The sequence below is a fragment of the Dendrobates tinctorius genome, unplaced genomic scaffold (assembly GCF_039654945.1).
Source record: "Dendrobates tinctorius isolate UK_male_01 unplaced genomic scaffold, ASM3965494v1 ptg000143l, whole genome shotgun sequence".
NCBI lineage: Eukaryota > Metazoa > Chordata > Amphibia > Anura > Dendrobatidae > Dendrobates > Dendrobates tinctorius.
In genome coordinates, this window is record NW_027361810.1 from 3,034,256 (window position 1) to 3,050,999 (window position 16,744).

The following is a 16,744-nucleotide window of genomic DNA, read 5'->3' on the forward strand; positions in this document are numbered from 1 at the left end:
TGTCCAATAATCCGGAATGTCTGCTCGTCCAGAGCACCGACTCCGGAGTACAGGAATTGTGTAACGTTTTGTGGGTTCAGATTTAATCTATAAGAGCAGGAAAGACACCAGCGGCGCCCTGAGGAATGAGTAATGCCCTATCCGTACCCGGCAGCCCCCAGTGTTACTCCGCCGCAGACAGGAGGCTACGGATACACCACAATCTGCATTCGGAAATACCGACATTTTTCAGATGCTGCAATCACTGCCAGTTCTGGAGAATGGCGCCCCCTTGTGGTGAAGACCGGCATTACAGGAGCAGTAATGAGGTGACGGACTAGAACCACCAGCACATCCTGGGATGCAGCGTCACAAACACATACAGTAAACACACAGAAGACGCCGCCGCTGATCTCAGGTCTGGAGCCAGTCCGAGCTGCTACGCCACGGCAGCCGATATGAGCTCCCATCATGCACTGGTGAGATGGGGAATGTGACCCCACAGCGCACACTACAACACCCAATATGCACAGCAGCAAAAAGTACCACATTTGTGTCGTTCACAAACTCCAAAAATGTGTCCACAAAAACGATATCTGTACTGAAGAGCTGAAACCGGGGCCCACTCCCCCGGGGACCATCCCACGTCGCCGGGGCCCACTCCCCCGGGGACCATCCCACATCGCCGGGGCCCACTCCCCCGGGGACCATCCCACATCGCCGGGGCCCACTCTCCCGGGGACCTCCCCACATCGCCGGGGACCACTCCCCCGGGGACCTCCCCACGTCGCCGGGGACCACTCCCCCGGGGACCTCCCCACGTCGCCGGGGACCACTCCCCCGGGGACCTCCCCACGTCGCCGGGGACCACTCCCCCGGGGACCTCCCCACGTCGCCGGGGACCACTCCCCCGGGGACCTCCCCACGTCGCCGGGGCCCACTCTCCCGGGGACCTCCCCACGTCGCCGGGGCCCACTCCCTCGTCGCCGGGGCCCACTCTCCCGGGGACTATCCCACGTCGCCGGGGCCCACTCTCCCGGGGACTATCCCACGTCGCCGGGGCCCACTCTCCCGGGGACTATCCCACGTCGCCGGGGCCCACTCTCCCGGGGACTATCCCACGTCGCCGGGGCCCACTCTCCCGGGGACTATCCCACGTCGCCGGGGCCCACTCTCCCGGGGACTATCCCACGTCGCCGGGGCCCACTCTCCCGGGGACTATCCCACGTCGCCGGGGCCCACTCTCCCGGGAACTATCCCACGTCGCCGGGGCCCACTCTCCCGGGAACTATCCCACGTCGCCGGGGCCCACTCTCCCGGGAACTATCCCACGTCGCCGGGGCCCACTCTCCCGGGAACTATCCCGACGCCGCTTATCTCAGGACTCACCAGAAGAACAATCCGATCTTTGTGTTCCCTTCAAACACCAGGACGCCCGTCGGGGTCAGTCCGAGCTGATAGTCGTTTCCATCTCGAGCCTGAAGGTGACACAAAAGGGAGGGGGGGGGGGGGGCGGATGGTCAGAACCGGACACTTAAAAGACCCTCAAGTCCAGGGGAGCAGAGATGGCCGCTTCACATCACAGTTCCATATTTTGCAGCACCCCTGTAACGGCGGCCATTAGCACTGATCAGTCATGCTGGGAGCATTAGTTACACAGCAGGCAGCAGACGGCTGGTGGACACCTGACACTATGAGAGCAGCCGAGGCTCCTGGTAGACAGCGGCGCTCACCTTCACGATGTGCATGTCCACGCCGTACATCTCCAGCCACTTTGCTTTGTTCAGATAGTTGGTTTCAGCCTCGGCAGGCATCTGACCCCTGGGGGAAGAGAAGGAGAGCGGCCATCACACTCCTCACCCAGCATGCAGCGCAGTGACGTACAGCCTGGAGGACCAGCGGAGGACTCGGCCAATAACGATGGATTCTAGGCAGCAGATGCAGCTTTAGATGTGACCGGAGTAAAAACCCTGATCTCCGCCCCAAGATAAAGGCTCCGGCCCCCGAATACCTGAACTCCTTCCACTTCTCAAACACGGCGAGCTCCATCTCCTCCGTCTGTGTCGGTACAAAGCGAAATTCTGACACCAGGTCCGGCGTGTGCTCCAGCGGGTCGAAGTCACCTAGTTCCCCTGGAGGGGGAAGAAAAAAAACCCATCGAGAACATGGATCCAATAAGACATCGGCCCCCGGGCCCTCCCCCAATATCACGGCACCAGCCCCCAGGGCGGTCGGGTTACACGGGGTTAATCACCCGGCACTGAGAGGAAAGGTTAATGCAGGATTCCTCTGGGAATATCATGTCTCCTGGCAGCCAGCGCTGCTAAACCCGGATTACCATCCAGACTCATCTCCGCACAATCTCCTTATGAGCGCAGCAGCCAGACAGGGGCTTAGTGCCCAAACCGCGGCCGGCACGCCACCCACAGAGGGGGCACAGGACACACACAACTTGTCATCGCGACCCCCCCCCCCCCCCCCCCCCCCCCCGACACGTACCTTGGAGCGTGTATGCCGCCAACTGCACCGCGGTGTCAAACGGGCACTCCAGCCTGAAAGACAATGCATCAGCAGACTGATTAGTGACCGGTGCAGGTTAATTCCTGGCTGTACCCGTCCTCAAACAAGTATAAGAGCCCATGAAGGGTTAATACACCGAGCACTGGACAGAATAGGATGTGTAGGATGACTGACCGCAGAGCGTCAGCGACACCGCACTGGTGCCACCACGGCCAGGCTGACAGCCCACCACTGTGCCGGGCATAATAGGTGCCCGACCGATGGGTAGGGAAGATGCCAGGCATCCATACTGCTGCTCAGTACCACCGAGGACCAGGCCTCGCAACGCTGCCAGGACATTAACACCATTCCTCTGTATAGCAGCACTACAGCCATCACGCAACTACGGCTCCCAGCACGCCCCGGCAACGCGCGGCGCTACAGCTCCCAGCACGCCCCGGCAACGCGCGGCGCTACAGCTCCCAGCACGCCCCGGCAACGCGCGGCGCTACAGCTCCCAGCACGCCCCGGCAACGCGCAGCGCTACAGCTCCCAGCACGCCCCGGCAACGCGCAGCGCTACAGCTCCCAGCACGCCCCGGCAACGCGCAGCGCTACAGCTCCCAGCACGCCCCGGCAACGCACGGCGCTACAGCTCCCAGCATGCCCCGGCAACGCAACGTATTTTGGGGATGACAGACCCCCTTTAACACTCTAATCTAGACAAACCTCTGAAGCCTGTTTCACACATCAGTTTTTCAGGTCAGTTGAAATCCGCCAAAATGGCGGAAAACGGATCCGTGGCCGACGAAACACCAACGGGAACCACCGGACCGTTGGTGCGCTGGGATCTGCCGATATGGTAATGTCAAAGGAACCGCGCCTGGAATAAAGTGGATCTCGCGCGAGAGAGCCTTCTGCCGGTATTTAGGGTTAAATCTCCTGGAAAAGCCAAAATGTGGATCCGACGGTGAAAAAAACGTTGCAGTGCCTGTCAAGTGATGTCAGCGGACACCAAAATTTTGGCGGATCTGCAAAATATCGGATCCAACGGAAGACCATCCATCAAGATCCGCCGATAATGCAAGTCTATGGTCTAAAAAAACGGATCCGCCAAGAAAAATGGCGGATCCGTTTTTTTTTTTGCAAATCGGCGGATCTTGACTGATGCTGACGTGTGAAGCAGGCCTGAGCTGTAAACAGGCAGCAGACTGATACAATGTAACAGAAGTTTGTTTACACTGGATACAACTGCAGAAAACAAAGTCTCATAGAAAGTTCAAGAACTCTCCATATTGCCATGACTCCGTGGACACCGGCCCTTAAAGCCTGAGTCAGGCTGATATTTCCCCCAATATATTCGGGAGACGTACATTGTGCAATGTGTCAGGTGAGTGGGGGGGGGGGGTACTTACTTTCCACTGAGAATATCTTGTTTAAGCTGCAGAACAAACAAATATCTGTGAAAACAAATGAAGTCATCAGTGCGATACGCATGCTGCTCTGCCGTAGCTAAGCCCTCATCTGTGATACTGCTGTATCTAATCCCAACAGGTGTGATCCTCACCTGGTGAGCTCCTCCCGCAGATTGTTGGGCTCCGACGAGTAGAACTTGACCCTCACGTGCAGACAGTACGGGGGTCCGACTGCAGGAGAAACAGTGTCAGGTTTATCTAATGTGTCCGGATGGGAGCGCTGACCCGGACTCCCCCCGCGTCCGCGGCATCTCAGCGCCACAATTATATAATCAGATCAGACAGAATAATCCAGTGCCTGGAAGAGTCACTGCTGCGGGGGGGGGGGGGGGGGGGGGGGGGGGGTGCTTAAAGGGGAACTCTACCCCAAGCAAAAAACGGCCACCGGCCAAGGTAATGAGCGGGTCCTTGAGAAGACCGATAATACATGGGCCAAAGGGACCTTTCTGGCCCCAGGGTCTGGATGCGACTGCGCCCACCAGTTACGCCCCCGTCTACCGGGTTCTTAAAGGAACCAATTCCGCCACCTAGACTTTCCCACTACGGCCACGTAACTGCGTAGTTTGATGCAGAAGACTCTAGCAGGGGAGCGTCCTAGAGACGCCGTGTGCACAAGCCTTTATGGGTCACTTGTCCGATTTGTGGGAACTTTTCCAGGATTGTTCTGCAGTCCATCGATTAATAATAAAATCCGGCCTCCTCTGCGTCATCCCAATATTGTGATTCTTTGTATCAGTTTGTATTTACATAAACGACTACACAGCAAACACTACACATCCCACAATGCAATGCAGCACACAGGGCAGGGTCGGACCACCAGCCTACACCCATCTGTACCATGGAAGTGATGATTGCAGCTCTGGATGTGACTGGAGGAGACGCTTTGATTTTCAGAGCTGCACATTCCAATTAGAGAATAATGATGACGGTAACAACGTCTGTGGCTGCATGAAGCGGCCGGTGCCCAGGGTGGCGTCTACTGGTAGCAGGTGGGGTCATGCGCTCAGTTGGGGCCGCCGCCGCTTAATCGTGACCTCAGCCGCTCTCTAATTTCAGGCATCAGAGATTTCGGAATGTAGAACGACCTGCACCCAATTAAGTCATTCTATTCGGATGTGACCAGCGATTGTGGTCATCGAGCATGGCATTCCACCGACCGCCCTCCTCCCCCGCACCAAGGTGGCAGAGCGGACAATACACCCTTGTGTCAGGCAGGTGATGGGCTGAGGAGCGCACAGATCTCCTCCACTGCAGCACAGCAGATACGGCTAGGTGTCAGCATCACTGTCCCAGCTGTACTCTTAAAGGGGACATGACACCTGTAGAGCTGAGCACATGCACTGTAGGGGTCACGTAACAGAACTGGGGCCGATGGCTGCCATCTCACAGCCTCCTACAACAGATCAGACAGTCTGCCCCCAACATGTGACAGCGGGGGCGCACTACTTACTCTTCACCTGCTTTTTAATGCTCTTTGTGTTGTCCAGCCAGTGCTAAGGAGAGAGGGAAGAGAAGGGTTAACACCACGAGTAGCATATTAAATAATCCCTGCATTCCTATGTAACAAAGTGATATCACTGCGGACAAATAATGTAGTAGATGTCACCTGCAGTCCTATGTAGCCTCACAGATAACTGATAATTCTACGTACAGATAGTGTGTTGTTACATGGGACTGCAGGTGACGTCTTACTCTATACATCTTGTACTTATAATTTGATACATTGTATATTTGTGACTTTACGGCATCGGTCACTAAACTCTGCTGTACTAGAAGCCGCCCCCTTCCCCATTATTTTGCTCCATTAGTGGCAGTGAGACCCCTGGGAGGCTCCCCTACAGGAGGACCCCTGCTTCCCTCGGTGCCTGTCTCCGAGCTGCTCCAGCCCAGGAATGTGGAGGAGATGAAAGAAAACAGAATCCAAGAAGAAGAAAACCAGCCGGAGCTCCTCACTCCCTGCCCGAGCCCCCAGCCAGGCACTCCGCACCAGGGGAGGGCATGTGAGAGCAGGGGCCACAAGCCCCACACGTCTGCGCTCGATGATGGCCCGGGCCCCACACCACCATCACCAGCCCCCAATTCACTGCCCCGCCATCACCACCAGCCCCCAATTTACCGGCACTTGTGCGGAATCCATGAACTGCAGCCCAAAGTAATCCTTCTCAATCAGGTCCAGGTGATACATCATCTGCTCAAACAGCTCCTGACCTTTGGCTTTTTTCTAAAAAAACATAAAAACAGGAATTAACCCTCCGAGAACCAAGATTTATTGTAAACACCCACATAAAAGACCCAGCAAACCCCTGACCCCCAATCACCGCATTAACACTGCAAAAGGAGAAATCTCAGATGTAAAGTTACATGCTCTGTAGCCGTTGTCCCCTGCTATCAGCCGCTCAGTCTTCCTCATGATCGGGGAGCTTTATACCACAGATCATGTAAGACTAAGTACTTGTAAGAGGGGCTACCCCTTCCTGAAGACCCCCCCAAGATGTAGACAACCTGCAAGGCGAGACCCCGCTCTTATAACTGGAGTCTAGGACCCCACCTCTTGCTGGGGGGTCCACATGAGATTGTCAGCCCCCTCCCCGAGATCGCGGGCGCCTCTTCCACAGCCTGCTCTGCAGTTATGGCGCTTGCAGAGCTGCACCAGTCACTTTGTGCATTGCTCTGCGCCTCTGCGGGTTCTTGTGCCCACTGAGCCATAACAGTGCAGGGTCCAGGGTGAGGAGAGGTCCCGGCGCAGACATGGGTAGGCCCCCCGGGCTTTCAGCTTCCTCCTTTTCTTAAAGCAGCAAAACTGGGCAAATTGTGAGGTCCGAAGAATGAAATGCTGCAGTGGTTGTAGGGCGCAGTGCACATCTGGCCGGAGGGGACGCAGAAAGCCATGTGCACACCGTGCCCCCCTCAGTGTAAGCGTGGCAGCTGCTCCCCACCCGATCGGCACACGGGGGTCCCTGTGGTCTGTGAGTAATGGCCGGTCCATGGTGATCAGCCTACAAACCCGAGACCTCCACCCAATGGGAGAGAGAGAGAGAGAGAGACAGAGAGAATATATAAAAAAAAAATTGCAACCATTTTTATTAGAAGTTGAAAAAGGCTCATTAATTACATAAATAAGTGTTCACTCCCCTCTTAAGGGGATCGGCCTCTACTGAACAACAAACATATAGAGACCCCCATACTGCGGCACTGAATATGGAGGGAAAAGGAAAAAATAACAAGTGCTCGCTTCCGTCCTGCACGGGCGTCCTCATCACTCCGGTGACAATGATGTGACTAGTCGGCCACCGTTGTCAGGTGGCATTATGTCACAGGGCCGGCTGGGACCATGGGGCTGAGGGCGGATGAGCAGCTCTGTGTACAGGAGATTTCTGGCCTCCTGAGTCCGGCATGGCCTCTCCGCTGCTTTGGACTCCGTTTCCTGTCTGCAGCAGTGACCACGACTACTGCACACATCACCGCAGCAACCAATCACGGAGCTCAGTGGCTGCAATACAGCTGGCTACTGAGCTCAGTGATTGGCTGCAGCGCTGAGGTGCGCCATATTCATGATGCCTCTGCTGCAGAAAGACAGATTGGAGCAGCGACTGAGGCAGCGCTGGACTCTGGACAGACAGCGTCGGTCACCATACACACATCCCGTATTATCAGTACCGCGCTCCTCCTGATGTGGAAGCGACGCTGGAGGAACCCTTTAATAAAGCCCCTTGTTCTCTCTATGCCATGGCTCAGCACCATTACATCGCTGCTAATGTCCTGGTGGACCCTGAGGGGCAACAGCGGGTACTGGACACAGCACCAGGGAGGACAAGAATAAGGCCGGGTCATACAGCGTGACCCCACCACCCCACATACACGATCAGTAACGGGGAGAGCAGAGTGACCATGAACACGGCAGCCATGCCAGCTCACAGGTTGCACCCAGCTCTGCCAGATTCCTGAATGACATGTTCTGCAGCAACAGGTTCACCATTCAGGGGTCTGGTAGAGCCAGTGATGGCCCGGGCCCCACACGTCTGCGCTCCACGATGGCCCGGGCCCCACACGTCTGCGCTCCACGATGGCCCGGGCCCCACACGTCTGCGCTCCACGATGGCCCGGGCCCCACACGTCTGCGCTCCACGATGGCCCGGGCCCCACACGTCTGCGCTCCGTTCCAGCTCTGGATTTTAAGCAGGAATTTTCTTGCTTTCTTCACAAACACTTAAGAAAGCGATGATCTCTGAAGGGCCCAGATAAATGCTGGAGAACTGGTTTATCACTGGTCAGGGCTGTGAATGAGCAGGAATGTGGTGGCCATGACCAGGGAGGGGGCCGAGCCAGGACGATCCTCAGCACAGGACGGGCACCGTCTGAGCAATGGCTGAAAAGCCTCTTTGTGTCTCTTAATGAGCCGAGCTGCGGCCATTGTTCGCTGCACCTCATCCCGCTCCTGCTGCGCAACAAGTGACCAACAGAAAGACCGACACAGCAGCTCAACGGTGCAAGAGGCGCAGACATCGGGGAGTCCCGGGACCCAAAATGTCTTGAGACCCCATAGAACCAGGACTGACCAGAGACCCTCATAATCCAAGTCCTGAGACTGGGGACGTCACATCAGGGGCTCAGCAGTCGGTATCACACAGGATAGGATTAGATACACGGCTCAGCAGTCAGTATCACACAGGATAGGATTAGATACACGGCTCAGCAGTCAGTATCACGCAGGAGGATTAGATACACGGCTCAGCAGTCAGCATCACACAGGATAGGATTAGATACACGGCTCAACAGACAATATCACAGAATAGGATTAGATACACGGCTCAGCAGTCAGTATCACGCAGGAGAGGATTAGATACACGGCTCAGCAGTCAGTATCACAGGATGGGATTAGATACACAACTCAGCAGTCAGTATCACACAGGATAGGATTAGATACACAGCTCAGCAGACAGTATCACACAGGATAGGATTAGATACACAGCTCAGCAGTCAGTATCACACAGGATAGGATTAGATACACGGCTCAGCAGTCAGTATCACACAGGATAGGGTTAGATACACGGCTCAGCAGTCAGTATCACGCAGGAGGATTAGATACACGGCTCAGCAGTCAGCATCACAGGATAGGATTAGATACACAGCTCAGCAGTCAGTATCACGCAGGAGGATTAGATACACGGCTCAGCAGTCAGCATCACACAGGATAGGATTAGATACACGGCTCAGCAGTATCACACAGGATAGGAATAGATACACGGCTCACCAGACAGTATCACACGTGGTATGCTTAGATACACTAGATCGGATGATTATGACGTATCTAATCCCATTAGGTGCGACACTCTCTGCTCAGTAGATAATCTGCAGGATGATCAATGGCAGACGAGGAATCATTTTTTGTCTTGGGCTGATAATGGCAGATAACAGCGAGGACAATCAGCGACTCCTTCCATCCACACAGGACACATGACACCCCCTTATGTCCCACGGGAGGCTGTGATACTGCAGGGTGTGGACGTGTTCTTTGGATGCAGCCTGCAGTGTAAAGAATTGGGGGTTTAATTAACGGTGTACAGTTCGAGGAGTTTTAACTTTTCTGGGCATTATCAGTTTTATATTGTTCCCACATTTTGCCCCTTTAATTGCGGTCACATTTCAGGACCTGGCTTCTTTGGCCTCCAGCTGGTGAATATTTAACCTTTCTGCTATTTGAGGGTTTATTTAGTTTTCCTGAACTTTCGCTAATGTCAGAAGCTGTGGAAGCTCCAAACATCCCCGACAGGCGCAAGTCCGAGCCACATCGATCAGACACTTCCCGTCACACAATGGAAATCTGCGCTTTATGGCAACATGAGATCACCCCGAGCGAAGGTTACAGCAGACACAGGGCCGCTCCGGACAGGAGAAATCTACCGGGCCCTTCCTCCAAAGCATCCCGGGATCTGATCAGTCTTATTGAGCACTGGCGGAAGGAGGACCCCTTTATCTCGCTTAGCCCCCTCTCAGACACCAAAATTCAATCATGAAGTTAAAACTTCTGCAACTTTCTCATACACTTTGCATTTCAATTCCTCACAATTTCTCTGCTTGTTTTCCCAGAACAAACCCTTCTCACATCCAGGCCCTGTTATATCCAGCCTACACAATCCTCTGGTCTCCAGTCCGGACTGAAGCATTTACCTGCACCGATACATTGTAACTAACTTTGAGGTCATTAGAGGTTTGCGCTGTTGGTGGATTTAGTGTATTGCGCACACTGATACATTGTAACAAACCTTCTCACAAGAGAAGCACAGAAGCGTGAAGGAGGCTGAAGTGCTCAGCTAAACAAATAGGTTTCCATTTGATCACAGCAAGCAGAGATCTTGAAAATACTAAGAGATGACATTACCAAGCGAAATGTAGCAGAAAAGCGCACAATGATCAAAACTTTCTGCCATCAAATCCTTCAAAACTCAATTTGCCTTGTGACCAGAGGAGTAACTGAGCAGTCCCCAAGCGCCCATGAAACAATCTGTAGAGGATGTTACAGTCAATGTTTGAATGGAGAAAGCAACGAGGGAAACTCAGGAGTCTGCAGAGATGTACAGTTATGAGACGCAGCGTTACTGCAGATTGGTGAACCCGGGCAATGAGCATTCTGTACAGTATTTTCCCCCCAGATGGGGCGTCAGCCATGTGACCAACAGTACGAGATTTTCCAGATTTGTGGTCGGTCAGGTGTGGACTAGATTCTCATCCACTTCTCGTAAAGCTCTGACCTCCGGCAATCACAGGTAACTTTACATGAAGCCCAGAAAACCCCTAAAGTGCGGCAACGCTCCATCTCTGATCATCGATCTTCTGATCAGTCGTCTGGTCCATTAGTAATTAGTTTGGGTTCAATGATATCATCATTAAAGCCCTGATGTCTCTTAGGTCATCAGCACCGTCTACACAATGTGTGTAAGATACAAACTATCGATATTTATAAACACTGACATAAGATTACATACATCTGTCTCTGCATCAATAGGTCACTGTGCACACACGTTGTATTCACCGGCTGCAGCACGGAATGACGGATCTGACGACACTGTATCCCGATAATTGTACAGCAATGACGAGACAAACGTGGGGCAGCGCATCCGTCCACAGATAAACAATCCTTCCAGCTTTACTATAAACCCATAGAACGTAAAGTCCGTATGCGACTCGTGGCACAGAAACCGCTGACTGAGCGCTTAGTCATAGAGCGATACAACAAGTCAGCGTCCAGAGCGACATTTCCTGGAGAGTTTTCCCTCAGAGCCGCTGTGCAGCGTCTCCGGCGCCTCCATCCTCCCTGTTATTATAAGAGACGACTCCATTATAGAAAAACAGACAGAACCGGTCAGACGGCAGAACCAGCGGGTCAGGGAGAAACCGGAGGAAAACCAAGAGCTGCATCACAGGGAGCACCAGCCTCATCATAAGGATGATTAAAGGGGCCACGGCACCATAAATCCTGAGATTATATCAGCACTGGAGCGTTATAAGAGGGGCTGATATCAGTCACATATGGTGTAATGTCTGGGGGTTATATCAGTACTGGAGTGTTATAAGAGGGGCTGATATCAGTCACATATGGTGTAATGTCTGGGGGTTATATCAGTACTGGAGTGTTATAAGAGGGGCTGATATCAGTCACATATGGTGTAATGTCTGGGGGTTATATCAGTACTGGAGCGTTATAAGAGGCTGATATCAGTCACATATGGTGTAATGTCTGGGGGTTATATCAGCACTGGAGCGTTATAAGAGGGGCTGATATCAGTCACATATGATGTAATGTCTGGAGGTTATATCAGTACTGGAGCGTTATAAGAGGGGCTGATATCAGTCACATATGGTGTAATGTCTGGGGGTTATATCAGTACTGGAGCATTATAAGAGGGGCTGATATCAGTCACATATGATGTAATGTCTGGAGGTTATATCAGTACTGGAGTGTTATAAGAGGGGCTGATATCAGTCACATATGGTGTAATGTCTGGGGGATATATCAGTACTGGAGCATTATAAGAGGGGCTGATATCAGTCACATATGGTGTAATGTCTGGGGGTTATATCAGCACTGGAGCGTTATAAGAGGGGCTGATATCAGTCACATATGGTGTAATGTCTGGAGGTTATATCAGTACTGGAGCATTATAAGAGGGGCTGATATCAGTCACATATGGTGTAATGTCTGGGGGTTATATCAGCACTGGAGCGTTATAAGAGGGGCTGATATCAGTCACATATGGTGTAATGTCTGGAGGTTATATCAGTACTGGAGCGTTATAAGAGGGGCTGATATCAGTCACATATGATGTAATGTCTGGGGTTATATCAGTACTGGAGCGTTATAAGAGGGGCTGATATCAGTCACATATGGTGTAATGTCTGGAGGTTATATCAGTACTGGAGCGTTATAAGAGGGGCTGATATCAGTCACATATGGTGTAATGTCTGGAGGTTATATCAGTACTGGAGCATTATAAGAGGGGCTGATATCAGTCACATATGGTGTAATGTCTGGAGGTTATATCAGTACTGGAGCATTATAAGAGGGGCTGATATCAGTCACATATGGTGTAATGTCTGGAGGTTATAAGAGGGGCTGATATCAGTCACATATAACCCCCAGACATTACACCATATCAGTACTGGAGCGTTATAAGGATAAGGCACATATATAAAGTCCTGATCACTGGCGATATGTGTAGTGATAGTTGGGACACGGAAATTCACAGATTAACTTGCGGCAGGAATTGTAAGAAAGGAAATAGTATCTATTCGGTATAGAAGCCTCTCTGGAGTTACTTCCCCTTTAAGGCCACAGTTTATCATCACAAACCTTTGTTTAGACAGTAGAACTGCAGGGAGAAACAACAGAAAGTGAACGATGCCTCAGATTTATGTCGCTTGGGGAATGTAGACGCCCCGGGGCCTCGGGAGCGGCCGCCATCATCAGCAGAGAAACAGCTGACTGGAGCAACACAAAACCCACCACGGATGGACGGTCCAAGTACAGGAGCCGTCACCCGGCTAAAGTCTCATTTTGTGCCGGTACCTTATTCCCGCTGCTCCCCCTGATTAGGTCTTTTGCCCCCTCTTATATCCGCCACACGGTCCCTGAGATCGGGTCCTTTTTATTCAGTGTTTTCATGGCCTTTACCCAGAGGATGTGGCGCAGCGGGAATAAGAGCACGACCATCCCCGGCTTCTAAACGCCGCACTCACCGGCAGATCCACGCTGACGTCGCTCCCGTCCAGTAGGGAGACTCTGCATGTGATGATGGACCGCGCATCCCCAGCGGCCGGTATGTGGGTCACCGCTCTTTGGGCTTCCCGCAGTCGTTCCTTCTCCGCATGCCGGCGCATGGACCGCCGCCCGAGCGTCCGCCGGAAAAAACTAAACATCTTCTGGCTGCAGAAAACACAATGTAAAAAAGGTGTTAGTTTATAAATGAGAAAGTTACAAACAGAATAATAAAAGTCTTCAGAGACAGCAGGGAGGCGATGGGCCCAGCGGACGGAGTGGGATCTGACGGCGATCAGCCCCGGACGTCGCCAGCTCCCGTCTACAGGCGAGAGATCTGCAGAAACCAGTGACTCATCCACAGATACAAACAGGTTTCACCTAAGGAATCTTCACTGGTGACAGACCTGTGTCTCAACAGGAACCTGGCGTCACCCCCAAAACTGCGGGGAAAGGGCACCGACCCGCAGGGGGCGACACATGGGGCATCACTAATCCCAAGAAGAGAAGGGAGAAATATATGGAATATCTGCTGCCCCCGACAGCGAATAGACAGCTCAATATCAAACTGACATCTGAGGCAACAATGGAATGGAAACAATGAATGTGGCAAAGTTACTCTCCGACCCATCCAGACCTTCAGGACCGTTATAATCAGTCACAACGGCCTCAGCTTCTTAGAGTCAGACTGAATCCCACCGCCATGCTTTACACTGCAGCTCTGCTTATACAATGTACTAGGTCAGTCGGACAGTGTTCACACCACCCAAAGACCGAAACACAAAGAAAAAACACAGTATGACAAACGTATCAACTAAATACCCCGTTTTTGTTATCCTGTCTTATCAGAACTTGCTGTCTACTGTTATATATTTTTTACAGCAGAGTATTTTTGCACGTTTGTCATACTGTGTTTTTTTTCTTTGTGTTTAAGTAACCAAGTCATCAGCAAGAAAGAAAAAAAAAAAAAAACAAACAAATATTGAGGCCAACAGATGAAAGGGAGGGGAATGGAAATTTCGCAGTATTGAGGGGGAGGTCTCAGGCCAAGACCTGGGGTGTGATGAGACAACCCTTTTCAGTTGACCTCAATTCCTCTATTAGTATTTTCACAGAGATGGAACATTTAGATTGAAAGCTGTGTGCTGAGGGCAGGCGCTCCGCAAGGCAAAGGCAGGCGCTCCGCAAGGCAAAGGCAGGCGCTCCGCCACCTTATAAGGTTGACAGCGCTGCGGACCAGTGTCACATTTTAGGTCTGCAGAACAGAATCCGGATAACGCCTCTGACACCAAAATAGGAAGGAGCCGAGATACAGCAAACATTAATAAACAACTAACTCCATAATATGGGGGATTGATTGACAGAGCAAGTGGGATACACTTGTGGGGGTCAGGAATGGGACCCTCTGGTCACCAGGCCTCATACCTCCATGGATGGTCATCTCCCTACGCTTGTCGTTACCTCCTCTGTGGGTGCCACAGGTGGGGTAGCCGACCCTGGAAGCTCTGAAGTAACAGCTGCCATTATCCTGGTGAGTCAGTGGAAGGGTGAGACTGTGTAATGGGCACCATCTTGGGTAATTGTGCTGGGACCGGCATCGGACCCAGAAGCTTTACGATACATCTTTAGACTCCCATGAGCGAGCGCCGCCTATTGCTCTCTTATCAGATACTTCAGGCCAGAGACGGGCTCACCGTGGGACTGTAAGTGCCATCTATTACCCCCCGGTATCGGCCAATTCGGCATGAGGCAGAGTGTGGACAGTTGCCAGATTCTTGCAGACGCTCATTGCTCATGTCGCCATGTCATGGACACAGGTGAGGGTTTGTTATAGGACGCAGCTTTGGGTAAATCTTTACTTATGACGTCCACAAGACCCCAGAGGAGACACTGTCACCTGCAGCAGAGCCACCTGAGCAGACACCCTGCTCTCACCATCACTCCCAGCAGATAAAGATCCACTACTACACCCGCCATTGCTGGAAACGATTCTCTGTGGCTACAATCCAGGGCAGGGCTGAGCCCAGAGGGAGCCTGCAGCAGAACTACAACTCTCAGCAGTCTGCCCTCCTAACCTGTCCTAGCCAATCAGGCAGCAGATCGAAACTCCAGTGTAGGAAGAGTATGGAGGGGCCACAGTGTGTAGTCTGGGGCCCACAATGGCAGGATACTATCCTATATACAGGGAGGAGTCCTGCATGGGCAGGAAAATGGCAGCACCCCAGGACCCAGTGCCCTAGACCCCGATGAGCCGGCCCCAGGGGTGTACGGATCTCTAGCATCAGCCGAAACAATGTGACATCACACAACAATGTCCGCTCGGCCCTTCTAATATTTAGGTGGTTTGCGACTCCTCTCCATGTGATGATGCAGCACCCAGAAAACATGCAGTAATGTAGCGCACAGCTGACAATCCAAAGAGCTGGGATGGTAATAAGTGGGGGACATGAGTGCGAATTTACACCCCCCCCCCCCCCCAATATCACAATTCTACTGTGGAGCATCCGGGAGAAACACCGCGCTTTATGGAATTTCAGACTGTTCTCGGTTCGGGTCATGTTCCCAGGTGAAGATCTACCGTGTGTGTTATATCACAGACATCCACCAGAGCGGCGCCCTGCTCCGATATCGGCTGCGTTTCCTCTAGGCTCATGAATCCAGGTGAAGATCTACCACGTGTTATATCAGACATCCACCAGAGCGGCGCCCTGCGCCGATATCGGCTGCGTTTCCTCTGGGCTCGGGTCATGTTCCCAGGTGAAGATATACTGCGTGTTATATCACATACATCCACTAGAGCGGCGCCCTGCTCAGATATCGGCTGCGTTTTTCACCTGGGCTCGGGTCATGTTCCCAGGTGAAGATATACCGCGTGTTATATCACATACATCCACCAGGGCGGCGCCCTGCTCCGATATCGGCTGCGTTTCCTCTGGGCTCGGGTCATGTTCCCAGGTGAAGATATACTGCGTGTTATATCACATACATCCACCAGGGCGGCGCCCTGCTCCGATATCGGCTGCGTTTCCTCTGGGATCGGGTCATGTTCCCAGGTGAAGATATACCGCGTGTTATATCACAGACATCCACCAGAGCGGCGCCCTGCTCCGATATCGGCTGCGTTTCCTCTGGGATCGGGTCATGTTCCCAGGTGAAGATATACTGCTTGTTATATCACAGACATCCACCAGGGCGGCGCCCTGCTCCGATATCGGCTGCGTTTCCTCTGGGATCGGGTCATGTTCCCAGGTGAAGATATACTGCTTGTTATATCACAGACATCCACCAGAGCGGCGCCCTGCTCCGATATCGGCTGCGTTTCCTCTGGGCTCGGGTCATGTTCCCAGGTGAAGATCTACCGTGTGTGTTATATCACAGACATCCACCAGAGCGGCGCCCTGCTCCGATATCGGCTGCGTTTCCTCTGGGATCGGGTCATGTTCCCAGGTGAAGATATACTGCTTGTTATATCACAGACATCCACCAGGGCGGCGCCCTGCTCCGATATCGGCTGCGTTTCCTCTGGGATCGGGTCATGT

At 52.8% G+C, this 16,744-nt stretch overlaps 1 protein-coding gene across 1 annotated transcript in view; it reads right to left on the reverse strand.

Moving 5' to 3' along the window:
• The window catches only part of EPB41L5 (erythrocyte membrane protein band 4.1 like 5), a 37,609-nt gene that overhangs the window by 17,780 nt on the left and 3,085 nt on the right, over positions 1–16,744 (reverse strand). The window contains exons 2-10 of the mRNA XM_073545318.1: positions 13,187–13,373; positions 6,069–6,173; positions 5,403–5,445; positions 4,045–4,123; positions 3,893–3,937; positions 2,479–2,531; positions 1,991–2,111; positions 1,713–1,800; positions 1,369–1,457 (exon numbers count right to left, since the gene is read on the reverse strand). Coding sequence (XP_073401419.1) covers positions 1,369–1,457; positions 1,713–1,800; positions 1,991–2,111; positions 2,479–2,531; positions 3,893–3,937; positions 4,045–4,123; positions 5,403–5,445; positions 6,069–6,173; positions 13,187–13,366 — 803 coding nt within the window. The 5' untranslated portion in view covers positions 13,367–13,373. The remainder of the gene's footprint in view (positions 1–1,368; positions 1,458–1,712; positions 1,801–1,990; positions 2,112–2,478; positions 2,532–3,892; positions 3,938–4,044; positions 4,124–5,402; positions 5,446–6,068; positions 6,174–13,186; positions 13,374–16,744) is intronic.